Source organism: Myotis daubentonii, chromosome 1 (assembly GCF_963259705.1).
Source record: "Myotis daubentonii chromosome 1, mMyoDau2.1, whole genome shotgun sequence".
Lineage (NCBI taxonomy): Eukaryota > Metazoa > Chordata > Mammalia > Chiroptera > Vespertilionidae > Myotis > Myotis daubentonii.
In genome coordinates this window covers 9973935-9999687 of record NC_081840.1, presented here as the reverse complement: position 1 = coordinate 9999687, position 25753 = coordinate 9973935, and the positions used below count along the sequence as shown (strand labels likewise).

Sequence of the window (25753 nt, the reverse complement as noted above, 5' to 3'; positions counted from 1 at the left end):
GGGGACATGGCTCTCTTCAGGCTGCTTCCCTCCCAGAGTGACGAGAACAGAGGCCCCTGCCCCGAGGCTGAGGGCTGCTGGTTATGGCCCTTGAGCCTGAAGGTCCCAGGAACTATCCACTGCTCTGGGCTCCTGCTGCCGCCTCCCCAGCAGCGGCCAGACGCCCAGCCCAGCTGGTCTAGGACTCCTGGCCGCCTGCCTGCATCCCCGCAGAGCTCGCCCACCACCAGGCCCGCTTCAGGCCTCGGAGAGAAAAATGTGCGTCGGGGAGAGGCGACAATCCTGTCCACTCCTCGCCCCCAAGACACCCCCCTTTCACGGACAGTCTTTCCAAGATGACTGACAGCACCCATTCCATTCAGATTTCACCTGGAACAGCCCCGCCCGCCCCCGCCCCAATGCCCCCCCACGATGTGGGGCAACATCATGGTCCCAGTGTGGTCTCCGCAGAGCCCGCTATTCAGTATTATCTTCTGTGACCGCTGATCCCACTTCTCTTCTCCTTTCAGTGCCCCCTTTGACCTTCCCTGCCAGGCTGGGAGCTCGGCGGGCTCCTTTAAGGCACGTGGGGCCGGGCTTGCAGCCATCCCGGGCCTAGCCCTGAGCCGTGGGCCGTGTGCCAGGCTGGGGTGATCCTGGGTCAGGAGACCTCTCCAGGAGAGCCCGCCTCCACCTTTGAGGAAATCCACTCTGTTCCTCAAAGGATTCCCTGTGAGTCCTGCCAGCCGAGGTACGCAGGGCCTTTGTTTGTGGAGCGCGGGTGTGGGCAGGGCGGGTGGGGCAGGGCTGGGGCCAGGAGGAACTCCCGCCCTGGTGAAAGCCCATCAGGCACCTGCTCGAGGGCCATGGGTGTCCCCAGAAATCAGCTTCTAACTCCAAAAGCTCCCCCTCCCAACCCTCCTGGGTCCCCTGGTGAGGTGAGGCTGAGCAGGGACCCCAGGCAGGAGAGGCCGAGCCCAGAGCACAGCCTGCCCCTCCCGCAGAGGAAGGGAGCCAGGGAGGGTGGCGCTGGCTGAAGGTCACACAGGAGCCCCTGGCCGCCGGCCACCTTGGGCTGGGCCTCTCGCGGGAGGCCTCGGGTGCACGGAGGGCTCAACGGTAACCCTTCGACATTCTCTCCGCCGGAGGTGACAGCCCGAGGCATAGCTGAGCCCTCAGCAGGGCTGGAGGAAGTTCATGTCAATCCTATATACATCCCCCAATAAATCCCATAACTGCAGCTACCACTGTGCTAGGGCCCCGGGAGGCTGGTTAGAAGGGGTAATTTGTTAGTTGCACGCATGAAAATGAACGCCACGATTCTCATAACCCTGCCTTGACGTGTCTTGGTGTCATAAGACATTAGAGCCTTAAAAGTGACCACCCTTTGGGTTGTCCCCCACCTCCAGGGGCCGGGCCCCTGGACGGCGGGCAGTGGGCTGGGCAGCCTCCCCCACCCACCCCAGGGATGGCGGTATGAGTGGAAAAGTCAACCTGACAAGCTCAGGGGGCCACGTGACAGGACTGATAAGCTTGGTGACCAAAAGTAACCACACAGGATGATCCGATCTCAAATTCCTAACTGGGCAGACATGGCGGGCAGTCACGTCCCTAGACCTATAGCTTCCTTAGCAATAGGCCACTCTGTACCTTCAGGGAGCCTGTTTATTGTCTTTGTGCAGCTACTTTGAAAGGTCAGAGTCGTTTTCTTCCCCAGACCCCTCAGGGCACAGCCACCAGCATCAGCGCGGAGCCCACAGAACCCCTGTTATCTGGTTGCCCGCACACCATCTCCACGTGCTGTAAATGTTAATTGTTAACTCTCCTGCAGCCAGGATGCAAAGGAAGGATGTGTTTTTCCATTTTGCTTTTTATCCGGCCCTGGAGATTTCCTCGCTTTGCTTTCTCCGCCTCCTTCATCTACCACCAACGGATTTGCCGTATCTTCCTTAGGCCTCCTCCTTTGATTTCTCTCTCTCTTTGATTTTAATGCATAAAATAAGCTGCAAAACTGCCTTTCTCCAGAGCATTTTCTCAGTCCGTTGAGATCTTGCTTCTGGGCATGTCCTCAAAAATTTGACTCAAATAAACTCTTATAAAACTTTTCTATAGGCCTGGACGTTCTCCTGCCAACGCGGGAAGGTGGTGAGGAGCTGGGGCTGAGCCCAGTGCTGACGATCTGATCCGTGTGTGAGGGACAGGTGGCCACCTCCCCCCTCCGTTCTGTGCGGAAGACAGAACCTCAGCTGCCGGCCTGTTTCAGCTGCCCCTCCTCTGTGACCTTGGGCTTGGGTAACCTCTCCTCCCCGGCCTCAGTGTCTCCATCCCAGCCCTGAGCCCGGAGGGGCTGAGCTGAGTGACCTCTCTGACGTCCTCCAGTCCTGCCCTGTGGTGAGGACACGGGCAGCTCAGCTCCGGGGAAGCCCCTGGGAGGGGGGGAGTCACCTCCAGCAGCCCCGGGCTTGACCGACCTCAGGAAGGAAAGAAAATGCTCTTTAAGTTGTCATAACAGAGCGGGCCTCCAGGCACCTCCTGTTTACCGAGGCTGAGTAAATACAGCCAGGCCCTAGCAACAGGCACAAAGGGGCCCTTGTGCCACCACCCGCCCTCCCTCCCTCCCCCTCTCCCTCTCCTCCCCAGCGCAGCCCAGCTGGGAGGCTCCAGGAGGCCACCTGGCAGGTGAGGGGTGGGTGCAGACTGCTGTGTGAGGGGCTGGGGCATGTCGGGAGCCAGGCCCGAGAGGACCCTTCCTCTACAGGCAGGAAATTCTGCCCTGTTCTTCCCATCCAGCTTGTCAGCCGGAGCTGGATCACGGGGTTCAATGTCAGTCTTGCTTTGAACCTCAGTTTCCTCATTTGCAATAAGAGGCCACTGCACCCCTTCTGCCTCTCCAGGCCTCCTGGAGAGCAAACGAGATGATGCTCATTCGCTACCCCCTGCCCATGTGCAGACAGAGGGGGTTGTGATTTCAGGCCGCGGGGCAGCCCAGGAGTCAGGATAAGTGAGTGGTGCCCTATCCAGTGCTCGGAGCTCCCAGAGCCCCATCTGGACAAGGAAAAGTCCCACCACTGGGAGCCGGCTCTGTGCCGGGCCCTGGGGAAGGGAGGAGGATGGTACACCCTCGCCCCGAAGGCTGTGAAGGGTGGGGCATAAGGCAGATAAGAACAAGGGTTGATTTATTTTTTATTTTTTTGTTAATCCTCATCCCAGGATATTTTTTCCATTGCGTTTTAGAAAGAGTCGGGAGGGGGAAGGGGAAAAGAGAGAGAGAGGGAGGAGGGAGAAAGAGTGAAACATTGAGGTGAGAGAGACACATACATCGATTGGATGCCTCCCACACACACCCCAACCAAGGCCGGGATCGAACCTGCAACCCAGGTACAGGGCCTTGACCGGAATTGACCCCATGACCTTCCGGTGTGAGGATTGATGCTCTAACTACTGAGCAACGCCAGCCAGGGTGCAAAGGACTGGTTTTTATAGTATGTGAAGTGACTAATAGACACATGAAAAAAGTCAACCTTACCAGCCACAAAAATGAAAATAACAGCAACAGTGAGATCCCCCCCCGCCCCGCCCCCTTAGATTAGAAAGGTTTCTTCTGGTGTTGGCAGGAGTGTGGGGAAACGGGCACCTTCAACAATGAATGCGCTGCCACTTACTGACCCTTGACCACTGACACGTTTCCCGTGCCTCACTTTCCTCATCTGTGAAATGGGTCGTGATCGTGTGCACCTTGCGGCCTGTGGGAGGACTAAGTGAGTGATTGGTATAAAGTGCTTAGAGCAGTGCCAGGCGAGGAGAATACATTGTAGCTATTATTTATCTGTATTATTACTCTTGGTTCAAAGTATACCTTGATAGTCTTTCTAAAGGCCAATTTGGTAAAAGGTGCCCCAGTTTTAAACGTGCTCACCAATTCCAGCTCTAAAGAAATAATCAGACAAATGGATATTCAACAGAGACTTGTTTGCAAAAACGAAAACAAAAAATTGGAAATAATCATAGTGTCCATTAATAGGGAACATGCTGGTTAGATTATAATCCATCTCTCAGTGGAGAACCGCCCAGCAATTAGGTTAGATAGGGTGGGGATGTTTGTATCGACATGGAAAGTTCCACAGGTCAGGCTGATGGATGAGAGCAGGTCATGTGACAGCGGCTGCAAGAGATTCCGCTTGTGTGAAACTGTAAGCACAGATTGTAGGTGTGGGTACGCACTGTCAGGTGTGTGTGGGGATGCTCGCCGGAACACCCGCAGCCCTCTCCTCTTAGGGTAGCTTTTATTTTCTTCTTCATACTGTTTGGTGTTGTTTAAAGTCAAATACAAAAAATAAAATAAAATAACAAAGTCAAACAGTCATGCATAAAGTTGTTTTTAAAAAGCTTACCAAAACCACATTCTTTAAGGCTCACAGGCAGTGAGTGCTGAATGGAAACCCGGAGGCCTCACTCCCCAGGTCCGGAGACGGACAAGGGCGGGAAGTGCCTTCCATCAGGGCCTCTCAGTGGGGCCGAACAGAGAGCCAGAGGCCGTCCAGGTAGGCAGGTGGCCAGCATGGTGTGGCGTGCCTGGCAGGAGGGACACGTGTGACAGCTGCCCGGCTGGGGCTGGCCGCACTGGGAGCTCAGGGTGTTTGCTGGTTCGGGAACCCCAAACGTGGTGCACACGGTGACATGGGCCTCGCCTCAGGGAGGGTCCTTCCCAGAGCCCGTGGCCTGGACCAGAGCCCACGGGCACCCAGGGCGTCAGCAGGACCTGAAAGAGGAGGCTTTCGGACAAAACCCGGACAGGGACATGCCTCTGAGGAAAGCAGTGTCACCATTGGCCGGGGAGGAAGGCCCAGGCTCTGACGGCCAGGCCCCAGAGCTCAGCTATGGCTCTTCCCCCTCCGGTTTTGTTAACTGAAGGGCAAACATATTCCCTTTTATTTCAGAAGGTGCCTGGCAGCCAGGCAGCCCCAGCAAATCCTCTTCATAAAGTGCAATCACCCTGGGTGGGCCTCTGGGCTCCGAGTGGCCCCTGAGATGCATCAGGGTGGGAAGAAACGGGTCGAGAGCTGCAGCCGTCGATGTCTGGGTTTGGGGGACACAGGACACTGTGATCAAGTTTCTGGTGCCTGGGGCAGGCACAGCAGGTAGGTGGCCCCCTGCAGCTTCCGGTCAGCTGTCTGGGGCAGGCCCATTTCCGGCTGGACTTGTTGCCTCCGTGGGCACAGGGGCACTAGAATCCGGGGTCCCTTTCCTCCCTCCCCAGAAAGCTCAAACCCCTGTGCCTTCTGTGTCTTCTGTCCTCACATTGCCCCCTGGAGGACGGATGGAGGATGGAGCTCAGGGCCACATGGCACCAGTGCCAGGCATTTTAACGGGCCCTCCCGCCCCTCTTCCTGGCCTTCGGAATCCCAACGTCATTCAAAACGGCAGAAAACCAGGCCAGGGGATCCATCTCGCCTCCCTGATCAACGGTCCTGTGCACCTTTGCCAGATTCTTTCTTCCCGGCCTCCCTTGCCGCTCTAGGGGGCCACCGACCCGGTTCCAAGCAATGACATATGAGGGAACGTCTGGGGGCGGGGCGGTGGGGAGGAACATTTGGGAGAGCTTTTGCTTCGTCACAGAAGGGACAGGTGTGGAAGGAGAGTTTTCTTCGGCCACCGTTCCTCTTCTTTCGTGCCGGAACGCAGACACGATGTCCAGGGCTGCAGCAGCCATGCTGTATCTATGTGGCACCAGGTTAACACGGAGGATGGTGGGCAGAGAGATGGAAAGAACGTGGTGCTTGCTGGCCTCACCAAGCTGCTATGCCCAGGGTCCTTGATCAATAGCAGTTACAGGTCTTGTGGTTTAGCTGGATTCTGACACTGTAGCCGAACACACCAGGGAGGCAGGGAGGTGGGACTTGCTCAGAGGGAGCGCAGGTAGAGCACCTCGCCTGGTGCCATCATCACCATCTCACCTGTGCATGCGTGTGCGTGTGGTGTGCGTGCTTGCAGTTGCTTACACACATGGGCACACATGGCTGGGTAGGCAAAGTGTATGTCCATGTGACTCCTGGGGACAGAATGTGATTTCCGTCCAGGTCCTATGATAGGCTGGGCCCTAACTCCCCCACCCTCACCGAGAGGCAGTTTCCTTACCTAAATGGGGAGGATAAGGATGACTGACCAAATTGACACCGTGTCAAGCCTGGAGACAATCCAGAGGCAGGGCACGAATCCTGGCTCCACCTGGCAGATGGGGAAACTGAGGCTCAGAGGGGTTATGTGTTATACCACAGTCATGAGCCAAGACATGGTGAAACTGGGACTTGAATCAGATTTTCTGCTCCACCACACACTGTGGCCTCACACGATGTTCTAGGTGTTGGAGGGCTGTGTGTGCATGTGTATGTACCGAGGTGTGTGTGTAGGGTGTTTCTGCACAGGCATGTGCAGGGGTGTGTGTACAGAGGTGTGCGCAGGGGTGTACAGGGTATGTGCAGGGGTGTGAATATAAGGTGTGTGCAGGGTGTGTGCATGTGTGTGCAGGGGTGCGTGTGCAAGGTGTGGGCAGAGGTGTATGCAAGGGTGTGTGTGCAAGAGTGTGTGCGTGTGTGTGTGTTCAGGGAGGGTTTACAGAGGCAAGTGCAGGGATATGTGTACAGAGGTATGTGTGCAGGGTATGTGCAGAAGCATGTGCAGGGATGTGTGTACAGAGACATGTGCATATGTGTGCAGAGGCATGTGCAAGGGTGTGTGCAGAGGCGTGTGTGCAGGGTGTGTGCAGAGGCATGTGTATGTTCAGAGGCATGTGCAAGGGTGTGTGCAGAGGCATGTGTATGTGCAGAGGCATGTGCAAGGGTGTGTGCAGAGGCGTGTGTGCAGGGTGTGTGCAGAGGCATGTGCAGGGGTTGTCTGGAGGGGTGTGTGGGCACAGTCACACAGGCCAGTCCATAGGCTCTCGGGACTCCAGGCTCCAGGGGGCTGCCTGTGTGACTCTCCTGTGGCTCTCTGGGCCCTGGGGCCTCACAGCGGCTGCTTCGTGCTCCCTTTTCCCAAACAACATCAACAGCAGCAGCAGCAGCAGCAACGGCTCCCAGGGGTGAGCCTCCTCCCTCCTGTTTACCACCTGCCTGGGCCTCCCGCTGGGCGGCTCCAGGCTGCCACCAGCAGGCGCCTCTCCCAGGCGCCCACCCTTCCCTCCGGTACCTTGGGGGCCAGCTTTGGTGCAGCTGCTCCTGGGGAGCCGCCTCCCTTTCCTTTGGTGCCAAGACCCCGAAACAAGAGGCGCTCCCCAGCCTGGGGGCTGGTGGGGGCCTGCGGGAGAGAGAAGGAAGCCAGAGGCTCCTCACCCTCTTCCTCATCAGAGCAGATTTTCAGGTTGTCCTGAAGACAGGGGTCCACTGGGACCCCAAGTTCCAGAGGTGGCTCTGTCATGGCAAGATGCTGGGAACCCCTCCTGTCTCACCTTCCTCCCCTAACCTCCCTGCCCTCACCTCCCTGCATCCCTGGTAGAAGGAGATTCTGCCCTCCCCACCCCTATCCAGAGCTCAGGGCAGTCCTACCTCCTGCCCCCCCCCCGCCCCGCCCCCAGGACGAGAGATAGCCCCACAGGCTCACCTCCTCGATTTCCTCACCACAAACACACAGTCCTGCTGTCCTCCCCCCAGGGAGTCTTTGATCCAGCTCAGGCACCGCTCCAAAAAGTCATTAAAAGAAAGTACAGACAAGGAGAGGAAAAAATTGCCCTTCGTCAGAATAAAGCCAAACACTGTCACCCGCCAGGGCCGCTGGCCCTCCCCCAGGAACTCCAGAGAACCTCTGGGGGCAGGGCGGGGGCTGGAGGGAGAGAGGCAGAGAGGGGGGGCGGTTATGGCCAGAGCTTTGCAATCCACTGGGGTGCAGAGCCCAGCTGCATTCCTGCCCAGGCCTTGGACAAGCGTCCACATGCTTGGGGAGGGCCACCTTGCAGGTTTGGGGGCCTGGGTGGGGCTGACACAGAGCAGGCCCAGCAGAAGGGCCGCTGAACCCCTGCTATTTCCCACAGCTCACAGAGGTGCTGAGAGGGGACCACCCCAGCCTGAGACCCTCACAGAACAGCTGCGATACCCTGAGTGTTTCTGCGTCCCCCGAGGCCCCCATGCCCATCCCTCATGGCCTATGTGAGAAATCACAGCAGTGAAGACAGCGTCCTTCAAGAGCCTCCCTTTCTCAGCCCCCAGCAGGGGAAACTGAGGCCCAGAGCAGACACCCTGATGGGGCTGGTATAGAAATCTGGTTCTCCCGGCATCGTGCCGCTAAACTAAACAGCTGATACTCATTGGTGCTTACTGCAGGGGGCCCAGTGCTCTGAGCTTTCAATACATGATCGATCGTGTTTAGCTTTTACAGCAAACTGATCAATTGAGTACCTTTATGACCCTGCCATGTACAGCTGAGTAAGCTGGGGGGGCAAGGGTCAGACACAAGGGTGCATAAACTGGTGGAGGCAAGACTCGAACCCAGGGCAGCTGATTCCAGTGTCCTTGGCCATGGCCTCTGAAGAGGGCCAGGAGAACGCGGCAGTCCTCCGTTCTCTGCCCCTCCCCGCCCGGGTCTGTCTGCTGGGGACCTGGTGCTGACCTGAGATGCAGGCAAGCTGAGCAGTCAGTCAGGGGTGCTCTGGCTGAGACCCCGCCCCACAGGAGGAATGGAAGGGGCTAGGGCAGTATGTGCACAGCACTCAGCACAGGGCAGGAGTGTGGCAGGTGCAGTCTCAGGGCAAACCGTTAACGTCTACTATTAATGTTGCTCTGGAAAGAGCAGCACCCACAGTTTGAAGCCCCTCGGAGTGGACGTGTTGGAGGCAGTGAGACAGACATGAGCAGAGCAGGGACGATGGGCAGGTACAGAAGGTCACCAGGTAGAAAGCCCCAGGTGCCCAGCAACGGACAATCCATTGCAGGGGGGAACCTCATCCCCAGGGTGACCATCCTCCCCTAGCGTGTCGCTGGTCCTGAGGCTTGGACCCCTGACCTTTCCTCCCTAGAGATAACACCTAGGCCGCAGTTTATTTCAGCTCCAGGCCCAGATAAGCAACAAAACCAGCCACGGCTGACGTCAGGACCAGCTGCATGGATAATGACCCCCAGCCTGAGACCACATCCCTGAAAGGACACACCTGGAAGGCTATTGAATATTCCATTCAGCCAGTGGTTCTCAACCTTGGCTGCACATTAGAATCACCTGGGAATCTCTTTAAAATCCTGATTCCTGGGCCTCATCCTCCGGAAATTCTGTTTCTTTGTGATGGGGTGGGGCCACAACATGAGTAACAAAGAAACAGAATTTCCGGAGGATGAGGCCCAGAAATCAGGATTTTAAAGAGATTCCCAGGCGATTCTAACGTGCAGCCAAGGTTGAGAACCCCTGCATTAAGCTCTTTCCCTGGGACAAACCCTAAACTCTCCGCCCTTAAAGCCTTAGGATGGAGGGCCCAGTGCCCCCCCCACCCCACCCCATCCCCCTCGCAGATAACCATTGGCTTCCTCACTCCCGAGCTCCAAGGCCCTTGCTTTGCCTCCCTAACTTGTTGCCTAAGCCCATTTCTCCCAGGAATCCCTTCTCCTCCTCTGTGATTTACCCAATACCTGTTCTCTTACAGTTTGGGCCTGGGCTCTGAATTCTTTCCTGGCCAGAACCCGAGTACTGAGGCTGCTGAACCCGGGTTGGTCTGGCCCGCCGTTAGACACCGGGGGCCGTTCCTACAACAGAAGGGCAGGTGGGGGTGTCTGTGAGGGTGCAGTTGGAAAGGACCAGAGGAGCAGAGCGCAGGGGCAGGCTCTCTCGGGGAAACCGGCAGGGCAGTGGGAGAGAAGCCATGGCTGGGAGGCCGGGGCTGCGGTCCAGAGCGGCTTCCCCCGGCGACTGGGCCTGGCAGGGCCTGGCGGTGAGCAGAGATGGCTAGGCTCTGCCACGGCTTCCGCTCTCCCTGGCGGGCCACAGGCCTTTCCTGGCTTCGGGAGTTTCTTCGCTGAGAGCCTGCCCCATCGCCTGTCCCAGGAGGGAGCTGCGTGTGTGATTTTTTGCGGGGGGTGGGGGGGTGGGGGGGATGGGATTAAGGCAGGGAGGGGCGCCTCCCCCTCCAACCCCAGCCCAATCCTGTCCTTTCTTGCAGCCATAGTTGGGCTCCACACTACCCTCTGCCCTCCCAGCCTCCGTAAAACCAGAGGGAGCCCAGGCCCTCCAAGAGAGACCCCTCCTTGCATTGCGTGATGGGGGAGCTGGTCTTTGGCTCCGGATCCGAGCCTGTGTTGGTTGCCAGGGCAACAGCAGCCCTCAGGGAGGCAGGCCTGACAGTTGAGAGAAGATTGGAAGCTGGGTGTTGGGGAAGCACAGCCCAGCCCCCTTTATCGCTCTGTGCTGTCAGGGAAGTGCGTGCCCGGTACGTGCCTGGGTATGCAAGCAGGGTGTGTGTGTCTCGCCGTGTGTACCCATGAACCTGAGACCTATGAGCATCTACCCCTCAGTTCTGCAGGGGAGGGGAGGGGAGGCTGAGGGGAGGGAGAGAAGGGAAAGGAGGTGGGGGAAGTGGAAGAGTGGGGAGGAGGAGGAAGGGATGGGAAGGGAGGGGAGGAGGGGACATGGGGGGGAGGGTGCCTTAGTTAATCCTCCCAACAGCCCTCTGAGTGAAGAAGTATCATCTCCATTTCAGAGATGAAGAAACTGGGGTACATTCGTGTTTTGAGGTGGAGTCCCCTAGACCTGCCAGCTCAGACTCTTCCCCTCCCTCCTTTGTCACTCCTGCCAGCGCTGCAGGGCCTGAAGGACACGTTTTTCTGGGTCCTGGCGGACTTTGAGCTGGCCTCTCCCACAGATTTCCTGGTTCACCTGCACTCGTCCTCCTGGGTGAGGTGGGGCAGCAGGAGGGCCCATCCAGGTGGGGTCCGGGCAGGGGCAGAGCGTGGACCCCACAGGGCTGAGGGCCAGGGAGCCCAGAAGGTGGCGGGGAAGGGCCCCGGGCGCTGGGCCTGACCCCCCTGGCCAGCTGGGCTGCAGCAAGTGGCGGTCCCTTTCCTGACCTCACCTCCCGGGCCCTCCTGCCCCGACCCTGGGCCCTGGGGCGCTGGGAGAGGTCAGGGCTGGAGGGAGAGAGAACTTGGGGGAGCAGCCTGGGCACAGCCAGTCTGGCTTCAAGTCCCGCCCCAGCGGCTCGCCAGCTACATGACCCTGAATACGTTTCCTAAGGTCTCCATAGCCCGGCCTTTCCTCTGTGACAGGGCACACTCCTCTGTGACAGGGCGCGTGCCATCTGCTCTGCCACCTCACAAAGTGCCACAGACGGGACTGAATGGCGGACACTGGTTCCCACAGCTCCGGAGGCCGGAGTCTGAGATAAGGTGCTGGCCGGGGTGGCCCAGGGGACGCCTTCTCGCCGTGTCCTCACATGGTCTTCCTCTGTGTCTCCGCCACTATTTCCTCTTCCTGCTTCCCAAACCCACCAGTCACGTTGGACCAGGGCCAGCCACATGACCTCGTATCACTTAGCACCTCCGTAAAGCCCTGTCTCCAAGCACAGTCACACGCTGAGGCACTTACTGAGGGCGGGGCTTCAACGTACGAATCTGGGGGACATCAATTCAACCCATACAGGATGCCGCACGAGCCCAGCCTCAGAGGTTTGGTGTGAGAATGACTCATCCTGAAATGTAGCTTAGCAGGCACGGCTCTGCCATCTGTCCTGGGACGACGTTCTAGTGATAACCTCACAGCCCAGGGTGTGCGCAGGCCTGCACCCCTGCAGCCGAAGGGGGAGAGAATGAGGTGCCCTCGGCGTGCCCAAGCCTGCCCTGCCCACTCTACCACAGGGAAGGGCAGGCGCGCACAGCTCCCACGTCCAGACCACGCCCTCGGACTGGCGGGCATAGCCCAGCTCTAGAGGGGATGGGGCAAGCTAGTGCAGGACTCTATTCCTCAGATGGGGAAACAGGCACGAAGAGGCCAGGTAGGGCACTGCAGCAGGGGGCTGAGATGCACCAGGGCTGTGGGCCCAGCCCAGGGAGTGGTGGGGCTGTTCCTTGCTCCACCACGTGCTCCTGGCCGCCTGGCTCATGAGGTGGGAGCAGCAGGTGGGCCTGGCCTGAGCAGGGGAAGGGTCCCCGGTGCCCCGGTCCACGGCCCTTGCCCCAGGCCCGCTTGGCCGAGCCCCCACTTCCTGAGCTGGCTGCCGGGACAGGCGAGGCTGCCGAAACCCTCCCTAAAAAGGAATCAGGCTGCGGTGGCCAGGCTATTTTTAGACAATTGTGTTGAAAAATCCCCAAAGTACGTGTAGCATCATGCATTTCTTTTTCTTCAGGAAGGAAAAAAGGAGAAGGAGTAAGTGGATCCCCCACCATGGGGAAGGCCCTCCATGGTCCCCTCCGTGGAAAGGCAGTGGCCAGGGCCCTGCAGCTGCCCAGCCCTGGGTCTAAGAACTCAGGGCGTGGGGACGGGCTCACCTGGGCCTCCGCCTCTGCCTTCAGGGGGTGCAGGGCACACAATCACCCCACATCACAGCTGGGGGGACTGAGGCCATGCTGTCCTTGTCCCCATCCTTCAAAACACAGCCTTATGGAGGTACAGTCGGCACATCGGAAACTGCATATATTTAAAGTGTACAACTTGATATGTTTTGACAGATGTAGACATCCATGAAGCCATAATTAAGAGAGGGAGCACACCCATCACCCCCAAACATTCCCTGATCCTGTTTGCAACCCTTCCCGGGCGGCCCCCTCCACCCTCCTCAGTCCCTCCCTGCTCTCGGCAACCACTAGTCTGCTCCCTGTCACTGTAGATCAGTTGGCATTTTCTAGAGTTTTCTGTAAATGGAATCATACAGTATCTCCTCTCTTTTTCTCGACTGGCTTCTTTAACTCATCATCCTTATTTTGAAATCCATCCACGTTGCCGCAGGTAGCGATGGTTCATTCCCGCATGTGAACGGACCACAATTTGTTTACCTGTTCACCTGCTGATGGACACGGGAGCTGTTTCCAGTAGCTGGCCGTTATGAATAAGGCAGCTCTGGACACCCATGAACAACTCTTTGTAGGGACAGATATTTCCTTTTCTTTGGGGTAAACACCTGGGAGAGGGGTTCCTGGGTAACTCTATGTTCAACTGTTTAAGAAACTGCCCATCTGTTTTCCAAAGTGGCTGCACCTTCCCTTGTGCCTTCCCACCAGCAATGCTTAAGGAGCCCAGCGTCTCCACAGCCTCGCCAGCACTTGTGATTGTCTGTCTTTTTGGTGACGCCCATCCCAGTGGCCAGTCATCTCCTTGTGGCTTTGGTTTGCGTTTCTCTCATTGGCTAATGATGGTGAACATCCTCTCGTGTGCTTGTTGGCCCAGATCTCACTTAAAAAAATAAATAAACGTTTAATTTTGGAATAATTTTGGATTTACTGAAAAGTTGAAAGATGATACAGATACCCAGATACCCTCACTCAGCTTCCCCTTATACGAACCCTTTCTATTCCCTGGTACGTCTGTCATAACCGAGAGCCAGCGTTGGGACGTTACTATGAAGCTCTCAGCTGGATCTGGACGTCTCCATTTACAACGCTACCATCCCTTTCTTGTCCCAGGATCCCACCTTGGAACCTGAGCCACACTCTGTTTGGTTGTCTGTCCATTTCTCAGACTTTCCTTGCTCTTGCTCTTGACACGTTGGAGGCATATTGGTCAGATTTTTTGCAGAAAGTTCCTCGATTTTGTTTTTTTCTGATGTTTTCTCACAACAGGACTGAGGTTCTGGGTTTTGGGGAAGAAGACCACGGAGGTGAAGGACCTTTTCCTCCCACCCTCTCAGGGGCCTGTGCTCTCCACGTGACTCACCGCTGCCGACGCTGACCTTGGTCACTGGTGACGTGGTGTCTGCCAGGTTCCTCTGCTGTAACGTCACCATTTCCTCCCTTTCCCAACTCTCTACTCTTTGGACGGGAGTTACTAAGTCCAGCCCACACTCAAGTGTTTAAGCTCCCCAGTCTCACTTTTATTTGCGGGTCTTCTGTGCCAGGCACCTCACGCTGACACTCAATCCCCATCCCCACCGCTGTCCCTCCAGGAGAGATCCCAATAATCCCTACACTTGGCAACGTTTCCAAAGACAAAGGATCAGGGTCATTCAGCTAAACCCTTGCTCACCCTTTTTACAGATGAAGAAACTGAGGCCCAGAGAGGCAGTGACTGACTCACTTATAATCACACCACGACCAGAAAGAACATGGTCACTGGACCAGGGCGGAGCCTGGGAAGGATGTCCTGGCCCAGAGTCACCGCTCAATAGGCATTGATTGGCAGGTGAGGTGGGCAGGTTGAAGGAAGGGTAAGGGTTTTTGTAAGTGATAAGGTTCCTCTATGGACAATGTAGGCAGCCACGCAGGACACCTGCCATCTCCCACTTACCTGCACAAACCAGAGAAGCGAGGATGCATGATGCCCAAGGGCAGACAACCCCACACTCTGCTGTAAGCATTGAATGCCCCCCCCCCCCCGCCCCAGGCTGGCCATACAGCAGAAAGGCTGGGGGAAGCTGGATTGGGGTTCCAGCTGGCTACGGATGACCCTTAGATGGTCAGTTAGGGGCTAGGGCCCCATAGTGAGCAGACACAGGTGTGAGCATAAAGTGGAAGGGCAGTCGATTAATACATATCAAGGGCATTAAAAATATTACTGGATTTTGCCCTGGTTCCCATGGGGTGACCATGGAATCAGATGATCGGTTGGATCCTGGGTGGAGTGAATATAGGGAATGCTTTATCACCCCGAGTCTCAGCGTTCCCATCTATAAAATAAGGGTGGATATGAGAAGGGCCCTTCTTGGGGTGGGTGTGAAATTAGGGTGTTAAAGTGTGATTAATCCATGGGCTGGCCAGCAATATTGTACAGGCACCTCTAATGAACCCTCTATCCTTCCAGGACCCAAGACTCGATCTAGTTCTGTGTCCAGGTGCCTTTAAGGACTCAGTTGCCCAAGCTGACCAGGAGGGAGGCTGAATCCAGAATCCTGCCCTCAGAATGCTGTTGCATCAGCTCCAGAGGGCCTTCGTGGGGGGGGGGGGGGCCTCTTCTCATGCCCGAGATGCCAGAGAGCTAGGACCCTGCCCAGCCCAGACGGCGTCCCTGCTGATGGTACCATCTGTCTGCGCCATGCACGCACTGGGGCACCAGCTGGCGAGGGGAGCTTGTGGGAGGGCAGCCCACAGCCCTCACTGCTGCTCATCAGTGGCCTCTACGCGGAGCTACCACACAGAATCCAGCAATTCACACCGACCCCTGTGCTCTGGTCACAGGGTCCTTACATGTGAAAGAGGGAGGCAGGAGCCAGCGCTGGAGCAGGGGATACGACGAGGAGGATCAAGGTCAGATGACTCATTGCTGGCTTTGAGAGTGGAGGGAGGGGCCATGAGCCCAGGAAAGTGGGCAGCCCCTCAAAGATGGAGAAGGCCAGGAACAGTTTCTCCCCCAGCCTGCGCCCCTCTCACCCGCCCACCCCCCCAAAGGAACGCAGGCCTCTGACACCTTCTGAGACCTGTCAGAATCCTGGCCCCAGACTCCAAGCTAATGGAGGTGTGTTGTTTTAAGCCACTAAGATCGTGGCATTTTGTTACAGCAGCCACAGGGAACTAACACAGTGGGTGTGGCTATTATGGTCACAAAAGAAAAGAAAACGCTGCTAATTTTTTGTTTTAAAAGGCAGAGTTGTGGCCCGGCTGGCCTGGCTCAGTGGTTGAGCGTCGACCTATGAACCAGGAGGTCACGGTTCGATTCCCAGTCAGGGCACATGCCTGGGTTGTGAGTTTGATCCCCAGTGTGGGGCGAGCAGGAGGCAGCCGATCAACGAGTCTCTCTCATCATTGATGTTTCTATCTCTCTCTCTCACTCTCCCTTCATCTCTCTGAAATAAAAACATATTTAAAAAAAGGCAGAGTTGTGGGTAAACTAGCTTCATTTCCACACAGGGGCTATTTAATTTTTCTGATTTAATTTTATTGTTCTTAAGGCTGCTGTTGGCTAAATGAAAATATTTGTAAATACTGACTTATTGACTTTGAACAACCATATTAACAAAAACAACAACTTTGAGAGGACAGAGTTGTTTCCTATTTTCAGCTTAGAGAACGCTCTTCCGACCCACAGTTGTCCCCCACTCACCACTTCAAGCTTCTCCAGGGGCTCCACCTACCTGGTCCTGAATTATTTCCACCTCTGCTGCTGTCTCCCCAGGCCCGGTCTCCCCTGCAGCTCCCAAGGCCAGGGGCCCTGTGTCTGCCGCAGGGGGTGCTCCACACATGGTCACTCACAGGAGGAGGAAGGCCTAGTTCCTGGCTCCACGCCAGGCAGGGTGCCCAGGAGGCCTCGGGGGCATTCAGCAGGGGGGTCCGCCTTCCCGGGCTGTACCTTCCTGGGTGCTGCGAGGGAGGGGAAGGCTGGCTCTGGCCTGAAGGTATAAACACCAGGGAGCCGAGTGAGCATTGTTTGTGTCTTACCCGCTCTGAATCTTTTTTTTAAAAATATATTTTTATTGCTTTCAGAGAGGAAGGGAGAGGGAGAGAGAGATAGAAACATCAATGATGAGAGAGAATCATTGATTGGCCGCCTCCTGCACGCCCCCTACTGGGGATCGAGCCCGAAACCCAGGCATGTGCCCTGACTGGAATCGAACCTGGGACCCTTCAGTCCGAAGGCCAATGCTCACCAGGCCAGGAGGCCCCACAGCCAGCTGTGAGCCGCCCACAGCGCACAGGGGCAGGGCTGCCTCTCGCCTCCCTCCTCACGCTGGACTCAGGGCCTGAGGACAACCCTGTGAGGCCCAGAAGGCAAAGGAGAGGAGAGGCCACCAGCTGGCACTGTGGACAGGGCAGGACCCACCTAGGAACCTCACCTCCTCCTCCACGGGAGGCGCCCTGCAGGAGCGCAACAATGAAGTGCAGTGGGAGTCACCGCCTGGCCTCCAGCTCGGCTGCAAATAGCTCTGCGTGGGCAGAGGGAGAAGAGAGCCAGCTCGTCCCCTCCTGCCCTGCGCCAGAGCTCCGTGTGCCCCTGGCCGCTCACCCCTCGCCCTGTGCTGGGCAGGGGAGAAAGAAGCACGACCTTGCAGGGTACCCCCAGGCCCAGGCACCGGGCTTCATTATAGCAACACGCCCAACAGCCCTGGAAGTGTCCCCCCCAGAGAGCCAGAGCTGGAGGCCTTTCTCACTGGAGGCGACGTGACCAGGCAGAGCTGGATTCCAGCCAGATCGGTGTGACCCACAGCGTAGTGGTCACCAGGAAGCCCTATTGTCCGCAGGGGTCAGGGGTCACCCAGCAGAAGATGGGGGAGGCTGTGGGCAGCCCAGATCACCATCTGGAGCTTCTGGCTCCAGGCAGACCTGCAGAAGGCGCCCCGCAACCTGCCTGCCACCTCCTGCAGGGAGCCCCACTCGGCCTGAGCCTTCAGGGGGGTCCTGCTGCAGCCTGGCTCTGAGGCCACACATGGTGGCCCTGGGGGTGGTGGCCCCTGGCTGCACCCCAGGATCCCTCCAGCTGCCTGCTGACTCAGTCTCAGTCCGGAAGGCAGGCTGGGCAGGGCTGCCTGTCCTTGTAGGACCCTGATGCAGAGAGGGATGGTGACTCAATCAGGGTCGCCCCGGGCAGGTGCAGAGCTGGAACAGGTATCCCAGGGGATGGCCTTGAGGAGGGGCCTCAGCCTGGCCCCCAAAGGCCTTCCAGAGGACGTCTTCGCCTGTCTGAGACATTCACAGGATGTCCTTTTCCTGGTCCCATCTGGCTGCAGTGTGGGCGGGGCAGTAAGCAATGAGTGACAGAGAGTGGGAGGAGAGGAAGGCTGGTGGCAGGAACAGGAGCTCTGAGGGTCAGCCCCCGAGGACTGGCCTGACATGCGCGTGTGTGTGTGTGTGTGTGTGTGGGGGGGGGGTGCACGTGGAGTCCTCCGGCTCAGTATGGCCTGCCCACTGCCTGACTCCCCGAGCAGGACCCACAAGGTTCTTAGGAGCTTTCGGTCAGGTGTGGGGTGCTTTTCGAGTAAGGACAGGGAGAGGAAACAGAGGTGGTGTGGAAGGAGGAAGAGGTGCAAGGAATGCTAAGAGCTGCTGGGTCACCATGCGACCACCTTGCACAAGGCCTGAGAGCACTAGTTACAATTCTCCAACGCGATTGGTCCCTGAATTGGACAAGCTTACCCTGCGGGCCATGAGAGGTGTGGGGAGAGGAGAGGGGGAGGGAGAGCAAGGGGAGAGAAGAAAAGCAGTGAGAGGACTCCCTGGGAGGCTGGGGGATGGGTGGGCAGGGAGGTATGGAAGAGGGAGCCAGCGGGGCATGGATTGGCCTTCAGCCGAGGCGTGCTGCCCACCCTAGCCAGTACTCACCATGCTGGCATGAGCTGGGGAGGGACCACAGGGCTGGGGCCCTGGCTGGTGCCCCACGTGGACAGGGTGGAGGGTGGACATAGAGAGAATGTGGAGCAGGTACCTGGCTAAGGACTGGACTTCCCGTGGTCAGATGGGATGGGGCATCTGAGGCTGACTGTGTGACCACAGAGGAGATCTGAGTGACCATCTGGAGGAGTCGGGCTGCTCCATGTGGTCAGACATGGGCACATGCATGCCCTCTAGGCCATGAAGACAGGTCAGGAGCACAGGGGACGGAGACCTTGGTCCCACCTGAGGGGGGATCCTAAGCTCACATCCTTCCCCAGCCCGGAGAATGAGCCTGGGACCCACACCCCTCCCCATCCAGGCCCAACGTGGCCCTGTCCCCAAGGTCCTTCTCTGCTGGGAGAGGCTGGCACTCTTTAAAGAAGGGCCTCCTCGCTCCCCTCCTCTCCTTCCTCTCTCCTTCCCTCCCTGGTCTTCTCTAACTCCCCACCCTCACCCTCAGCTTGCTCTCTAGCTGCCTGAGAGGCAGGAGCCTTGGAAGGAGAACCCCCAAGGTTCACTGGCTCTGCCTGCAAGGACCCCCTGGATCCTGCTTTCCAGGTCCTCATCCGGGCTGGCCCTGCTTGCCCCAAACCTCTGCATAAGATGGCAGGACTGGGCTCAACCCTCCAGTAGGTGAGCTGCTGCCCCACTGAGCCCCTGCTTTCTTGTCTCATGTTGCAAATTCCATGACTTATGGGGCCCCAGATGCCACCTGGCAGGTCAGTGCTGAGCCTGGGGTGCCTATCTGCTCTGCCCATAGCAGATTCCTGTCTGTGTCTCTCCCCACCTCAGCTTGCCCCCTTGCCTGCCGGCCCAATGAGTCAGGGAGGTTATGTCTAGCTTGGGTGGGGTCCTTTAGACTTCAGGGTGTATAAGACCAGTGCTTGGGTGCCCTTCACATTTTCCCGGGTCCTGGCAAGGTAGGGCCACCCATAGATGCTCAGCCGAGAAACCCCGGGGGTTGGAGAGGCCTGCTCACGTTGTTTCTGGTTCTTGGTCTTTGCTATCCACTCTGTTGGATTCAGCCCCTGGCTTCACATTTGGCCCCAACACTTCTACACCCTCCCCTCCCCCTTTCCCCATCCCCCACCCGCATGGTGCCTGGAGGGCCGCTGTGATTCTAGCAGCTCCTCTGCTCAGGTTTAAGTTCAGCAGAAGAGTGAGAGCCTTTCGTTGCAGCTCCCACTCTGATTGGACCACTTCAGGTCACATGCTCATTCCTGATCCTCTGTGGCTGTGAATGCCGTATGTTGATTGGCCAGACCTGAGTCACATGCTCCAATCCCAGATAAGTGGGGAGAGTTGGGAAAGGTGAATTCCCACACTAAAATCAGGGTGGCCCCCAGGTGCAGACACCGGGAACTGAGCCTTAAGCTTCTGTGTGCATTCACTAACGACATAGGCAATGGGTCCATTTAAAAATCTTTTTATTATTAACATCATCTTCCCATTAGCCAAGTGTCTGTCATGTATAAGGAATGTCGGTAAATATTCCATCTGAAGCTTCTTTGTACATCTTTCCATTGATAAATAAACTCTGAATTCACATAAAAAAGTTAAACTTAAATAACTCATATTTCCTTCTCTTGTAACAGGCATATATTGGCAAAATATAAATATTCTTGGACTCAGGCTTTGTTCTAAGTGAGGACAGTAATTCATCACATGGTACAAGTATCGACAACAAAACCAAGAACTCGTTGGCCCGAGTCCTGGCTTGGACTAGCACTGAGGTGGGAAAAGAAGATTCACATTTGGTTTCTGGGCCAGGGGTGGGGCAGGGGGGCGAGGAGGAGAGAACAGCTTTCTTTACAGCTCTGATAAAAATAATCTGTGCTGCCACTGAATTTTAACTTTGAGTATATTCTTCTACATTTGCGGATTATTTCCATAACCATGTTACTTAAAATTCAGATGTCAACTAACAAGATATGGCACATAATCCATGTTGAGCAACGTCAGTAGATTCAGAAACGGTCATTGGGCGGCCGAGGCCACAGGCGTGCACGCGGGAGAGCGATGATGCGGGGTCGTCTGGCCAGATCACTGTGGCCAGTCGCACGTCCGCCCAGGGCCTCGGTGTGGCAGACTTGTCCCCTCGGGGCACCCCAGGTGGGTGCGAGGCTGCCGGGCGCCTGCTCAGAGCACCCGGGGGATGATGGTGAAGGGCACCGCGGGGCTGCTGGCCTCCAGCTCCAAGGCCATCAGGAAGCACTCGGTGGCGGCTGTGTCATTGCCCTGAGCCTGGAGGACCTCGCCCAGCCCGTTCCAGACCTCGTGGGCCGTGGAGTTCACCTGCACCGCGTCCCGGAGAATCTTCTCCGCGAGGCTGTAGCGGCGCAGCTGATGAAGGATCAGGGCCTGTAGGCATCAGAGAGACAGACAGACAGACAGACAGTCAGCTCGGGGCTCCCATCTGTCCTTGGGTTTCAGCAAGTCCCTTGGAGGCAGGCATGTGTCTGCGTAGGCTGGGCACACAATGAGCTCAAGTTCTCCTGCACTCGGGGGGGTGGGGTGGGGGGGCGAGGGGGGGGGCAACGGCCAGAGCAGCCACCTGAACCGGATAAGTGCTGACAGTCAGCCGCTTTTGTGTGAGAAATAAGCCATTTCACACAATTCATCTGAATATTTAACACCGGGAGTGAACCAAGGGCAGCGGCACGGTCTGTTCTGACCCAGTGGGCGGTCCTGTATGTACCAACTGACACCTGCCCCCAAAGTGGGGGGCGGGGTGACCCACGGCCAGCACGGCCTGGGGCTTCCTGGCGGGGAGACCGTTAGCAGTGACACAGCAGATACTTTCGGGGTGTTGATGACACCAGGCACGGTTCTAAGTGCCTGTGTTAGTTCATTCGGTTCATCTGGGGAGCCCCCACGGCGCGTTCACATGGGCGCGGGCACCTGGCATGCGGCCTGCTCTTACTGCTGCGGAGAAAGAGCCGCAGTGGAGGAGCACCTGACGCAGCGGAGAACTATCCACAGGCACCAGGGTTCCCCCGGTCTGCAGGTGAGAGTCACACAGCTAGCTGCCACCAGCGGCCAGGGCGGCCCTCCCACCGCCTTCCCACCTCCTCGCGGCCTGAAATCCATCTGGGAGGATGGGGCGGGGGCGGGGGGGGGGCGGTGGTCCTTTAGAGAAAAGCCGAGACCGCGACACCCTCACTTCCCAACCTCGCAGGGCAGGCGGGAGAATCGGAGGCCACCTGCTCAGGTTGCAGTCAACAGGATGTGAGGGCTAATGAGTTCCTGCCTCTTTCTTCCGGGGGAGGTAATCAGCTGGAGCTCCCTCTAGAACATTCCCACTTACCCAGCAGAGAAGCAAGGGCGGGAGGGGTTCTGGGTGCTGGCAGCCAGCAGCGGGCGAAAAGATGACAGAGGAGCCCCATCACACTCCCGAGGCATGGCTTTCTCAGGGCATCTAAAGTGCCGAGTGCAGCCACCTTTTCTGAGTGGCTCGCTCTATGCGGCAGGGAGACACACGGCGTGTGCTTGGCAAAGGGGTGAGGGGGACACGCCACTTGGCAGGATGGAAAGAGGCCTCTTTGGTTACTTGGCTGCAAGTAGAAACTGTAATTGAGGTCATACCACGCTGGGCACGTGTTCACATGGCCACCTCTTAAGATTCAAGGAGTCAAGGTGCAGAAAGGCCAAGTGTCTTGCCCAGGGTCGCAGAGCCAATGAGTGCGGAGCTGCTGGCCAGCCCGGGGCTGCCTGAGGCCCAAGGCCCCGTTCTCACCAGCCTGCCACTGCCTCTGCCGCTTCTGGCTGCAGCCGCTTTAAGAGACAAGCCCAGAGCCCCTGAGGCACTAACCCAGTTACATCTGAGCAGCAGCAGATGGGCAGCTGCCCCGCTGTCTCTTCCCTTTCATTTCTCCGGCCACTGGCTGCCGCTCCTTGTCCCGCTCATGGCTGAGAAGTGGCTCCTCTCCAGGGCACAGATTTGCCCCGGCTCCAGATGCCTGTTGGGAGCCAGGAGATTCGCCCAAGGACTGGGAAGCCTCCTTGCCGCCGTTCGTACCCTCAGACTGGCTGTGATTTTGAGGCCTGGGATGGCTACAGGTGCCAAAGGACCGGGGGTCCTGTTAGCCACCAAGTGGACCAAGGAGATGTGGGCCCAGGAGGAGCAGGGCCTTGGCCCAGCGAGAGTGAGACAGAGGTCACCATTCTCAGCAGCAATGACTTGCCAACCCCCCCCCCCCCCCAACACCCCCAGCTGGAGTGGCAACAAGGCCACCAGTCCTTGTGCTGGGCATTTTACTTAGAACGGGGCCAGCTGCTGGATCTGGGTGCAGCTTACCATGGGGTGCCAGAGGGTATATGGCAGGGGTAAGTCTATCTGCCCCCCACAAGCTGGCAGAGAACCAGCTGAAGGGCTAGTCTGCCCATCACCCTCAGCGCTGGGCAGCCAGGAGCCTGTGGATCTCGTGTTCCAGGGCTCCTGTGGGCTTGGATGTCCCGCCTGAACCCACATGCCGAGCTAGGAACACGCTGCGCTTCCCGGTGACCCCGAAGCTTCCTGAGCAATCTGGTTAGCGGGACTAATGCCGAAAGCTGGAGCTGCCCCGGGAGGCATCACAGACTTGCCAGGGGCTGCCAGCTCGGGCTGGGCAAGGGAATGAAACTCGGCCCCTCCCCAATGCCCCGGCGAGCCAGGCGCAGCTCAGAAAGCAGTCACACAAGGAATCAACCAGAACAAGCTCCAGCTGGGGTCCGGCCACTGCTTGGGGGCGAGCGGTGCTGGCGGGTGGGCCAGAGGCGGCTGGGACCCGGACGCGCTGGACGCCAGGACTGCCTCCCCACCCACGCGCCTCTGCTGTGTGAGAGGCCTTCCCTGGCTGTGATGTGCTCTTAGGTGCTAGAACCCGGACACTTTTCCCCAATTCTACAGGCCCCGCCTCCCCTCTTCCCCAAAGATCAAAGGCCCAATTCCTGAGGCTGGCATTTAACTACCAGTATTCTCCCCACCAGCTATATCCAACTTCCTCCCAGTATGAACTCCGTGGTTCAGACAGCCCAGGAATATCTGGGGGATGCAGCCCCAGCCCCCTCCCACTCCCCAACCTTAGCCAGTCCCAGCCTGGGCCCCCCACCGGGGAGCCATCTATTCCAGTCCATCTGCCCAGAGCCCTGACGATGGATCCAGGGCCAGGTCCACTGGCCCCGCGGCAGCGCTACCTGGAGCACACGACTGGCTCCCAGCCCTCCAGGCTGGTAGGAGACAGATTCCGATGACTGACATTTCATTACCACAATCACCTGCCCTCCCCCGTATCAAAATCCCCAAACCACCGGAATGCCTGCCCAGCTCCCAGCCATGTGCTGGGTACCCAGAGGAGGGCACGAAGCAGTCCTGCTCTCCAAGTGAGGGGCCCAGTGAAAATCCTAATGCAGCCAAGCGACTGCTGTGTGCCAGGCGCCGGGCTACGCCAGGGCAGGCAGTCACCCTCGCTCACCGCTAAGGCCTGCCTGAGACGCGCCTGCAGGGGAAGCGCCAGAGCTGAGATGCAAACTCTCGCCTCTCAGCTGGCCTTCCTTTCTCCTCTCAGGGAGGATGTGCAAACAAGCTCCCACCTGTGGCCACCCTGCCTTCCTGGAGCCACTGGGGGTGAGGAGGCAGCTGGGGCCGCCTCCCGAGAAGGGGGAACCACTGAGGAGGTGGCTTGTTAGTCCCTTTCTTCAGACACAAACGAACACGGCCTCCCAAGCTTAGCCTGTAATTATTATAATCAGGTCTTTTGTACATTAAGCTCTTAGTGCTGCACCAAATTGGAAATAAGGGATTAAATTAAACCTGTTATTTCAAACGAGACAAAATGGACTTGGCTAGTTGGAGGACAATTAGCACCTTCCCCACTCAAGTCTTTGTGTGAGTGTGATAATTGCTGCCACATGCTGAGGGCGCCCAGGCCTGCGGGCTGCCGTGCCCCAGGCTTCCCGCGGCAGCCCTGGCTCAGGCCAACACCCAACACCAGGGCTGCAGGACAAAAGCCCTTTTGGGACAGCCCTCCTGGCTCAAGGCCGTCAGGACTTGCCCTCTAGGTCTAGGAGACAGGGAGATGGCATCGCGCATGAGAGCATCCTTCCCCAAGCCAAGCCACCGCTAAAAAGAAGCCACACGGCTCAGCTCTGGCTGGGGTCAACCCCCCGCCCCGCCCCTGCGGGCTGCTTTTTCCCAGGCACGAGGCTCTGCAAAGCACACGTTCAGCCGCAGGATGGAGATGAACACCTCCCTGTGCTTTCCTTGCGGGCCTGGCTGCTGCTGCTGCAGACTCCTCGCGGGCCCCGCTCTGGGCAGGCTGCCCTCGCTGCGGCAGAGCCGGCCTGCGTTCCACAGAGGCTGCGGGGCCCACCAAGGCCAGGGCAGGGGAGGAAGTCTGGTGTCAGGTGGGACAGGAGCCCTTAAAGATCCTGTCCCGCCCTGGGTTGCAGACGACGCCAGCACACCACGGCAGGGAGGGGGTGGGAATTAGGGCAGGGCCGTCAGGAGGTCCTTCAAAAATACCAATCCACCTGGAGACACAGGCACGGACCCACAGGCTCTATTAACACACTGTGCACGGGATTACAACCAACGCGTCCTACGTCTCCGGTTACAAAGTGCTTCACAGCTGTGCTGGGTGGTAGGGACTGATTCATCCAGGTGGCTCACCTCCTCCTCTGCTCCCATGAGGCTTTGCTGCGCCTGCCCGGAGGGCGGGGCCTGGGTGAGCGGTGGTTGTCTCTGCACCCCCAAGCCTGACGCCACCCAGCAGGGAGGCAGTCCCCAGGGAGCAGCCCCATGGGAGAGCCCAAAGGGTTGCCATGGCCGCCCCTTAAGCTGGCTGCTCCTGCGCCACAGATCTGACACGGCTCCCCAGGAAAACCCAGAATCACCCACTGCCCGCTGGTCCTACACTCTTTGTTGTTGTTAATCCTCACCTGAGGATATTTTTTCCATTGCTTTTTAGAGAGAGGGAAGGGGGGTGGGCGTGGGGGAGGGAGGGAGCGAGGGAGAGAGGGAGAGAGACACACACACACACACACACATACACACACATCCATGTGAGAGGACACATCAATTGGTTGCCTCTGGCACGCACCCTGGCCAGAGCCAGGGATTGAACCTGCAACCCAGGTACGTGCCCTTGACGGGGAATCGAACTGCGACCTTTGAGTGCTCAGGATGATGCTCTAACCACGGAGAACACCAGCCAGGGCTGGTCCTACACTGCTTTACCGATGAGGAAACAGGGAACAGAGAGGAAAAGAGCCTCGCTCCAGGCCCTCACCTGCTGAACACCGAAGAGGCTAGACCAGCCGTGGGCAAACTACGGCCCGTGGGCCAGATTCGGTCCGTTTGAAATGAATAAAACAAAAGA

General features: G+C 57.9%; 1 protein-coding gene across 8 annotated transcripts in view; it reads right to left on the bottom strand.

The window, feature by feature from the left end:
- Positions 1-19805: 19805 nt before the first annotated feature.
- The window catches only part of TTC7B (tetratricopeptide repeat domain 7B), a 188274-nt gene continuing 182326 nt past the window's right edge, over positions 19806-25753 (bottom strand). For all 8 annotated transcript variants that reach the window (XM_059688157.1, XM_059688174.1, XM_059688212.1 and 5 more), the window contains one exon: positions 19806-20756. In XM_059688157.1, the coding sequence (XP_059544140.1) occupies positions 20535-20756 (222 nt within the window). In that variant the 3' untranslated portion in view covers positions 19806-20534. The remainder of the gene's footprint in view (positions 20757-25753) is intronic.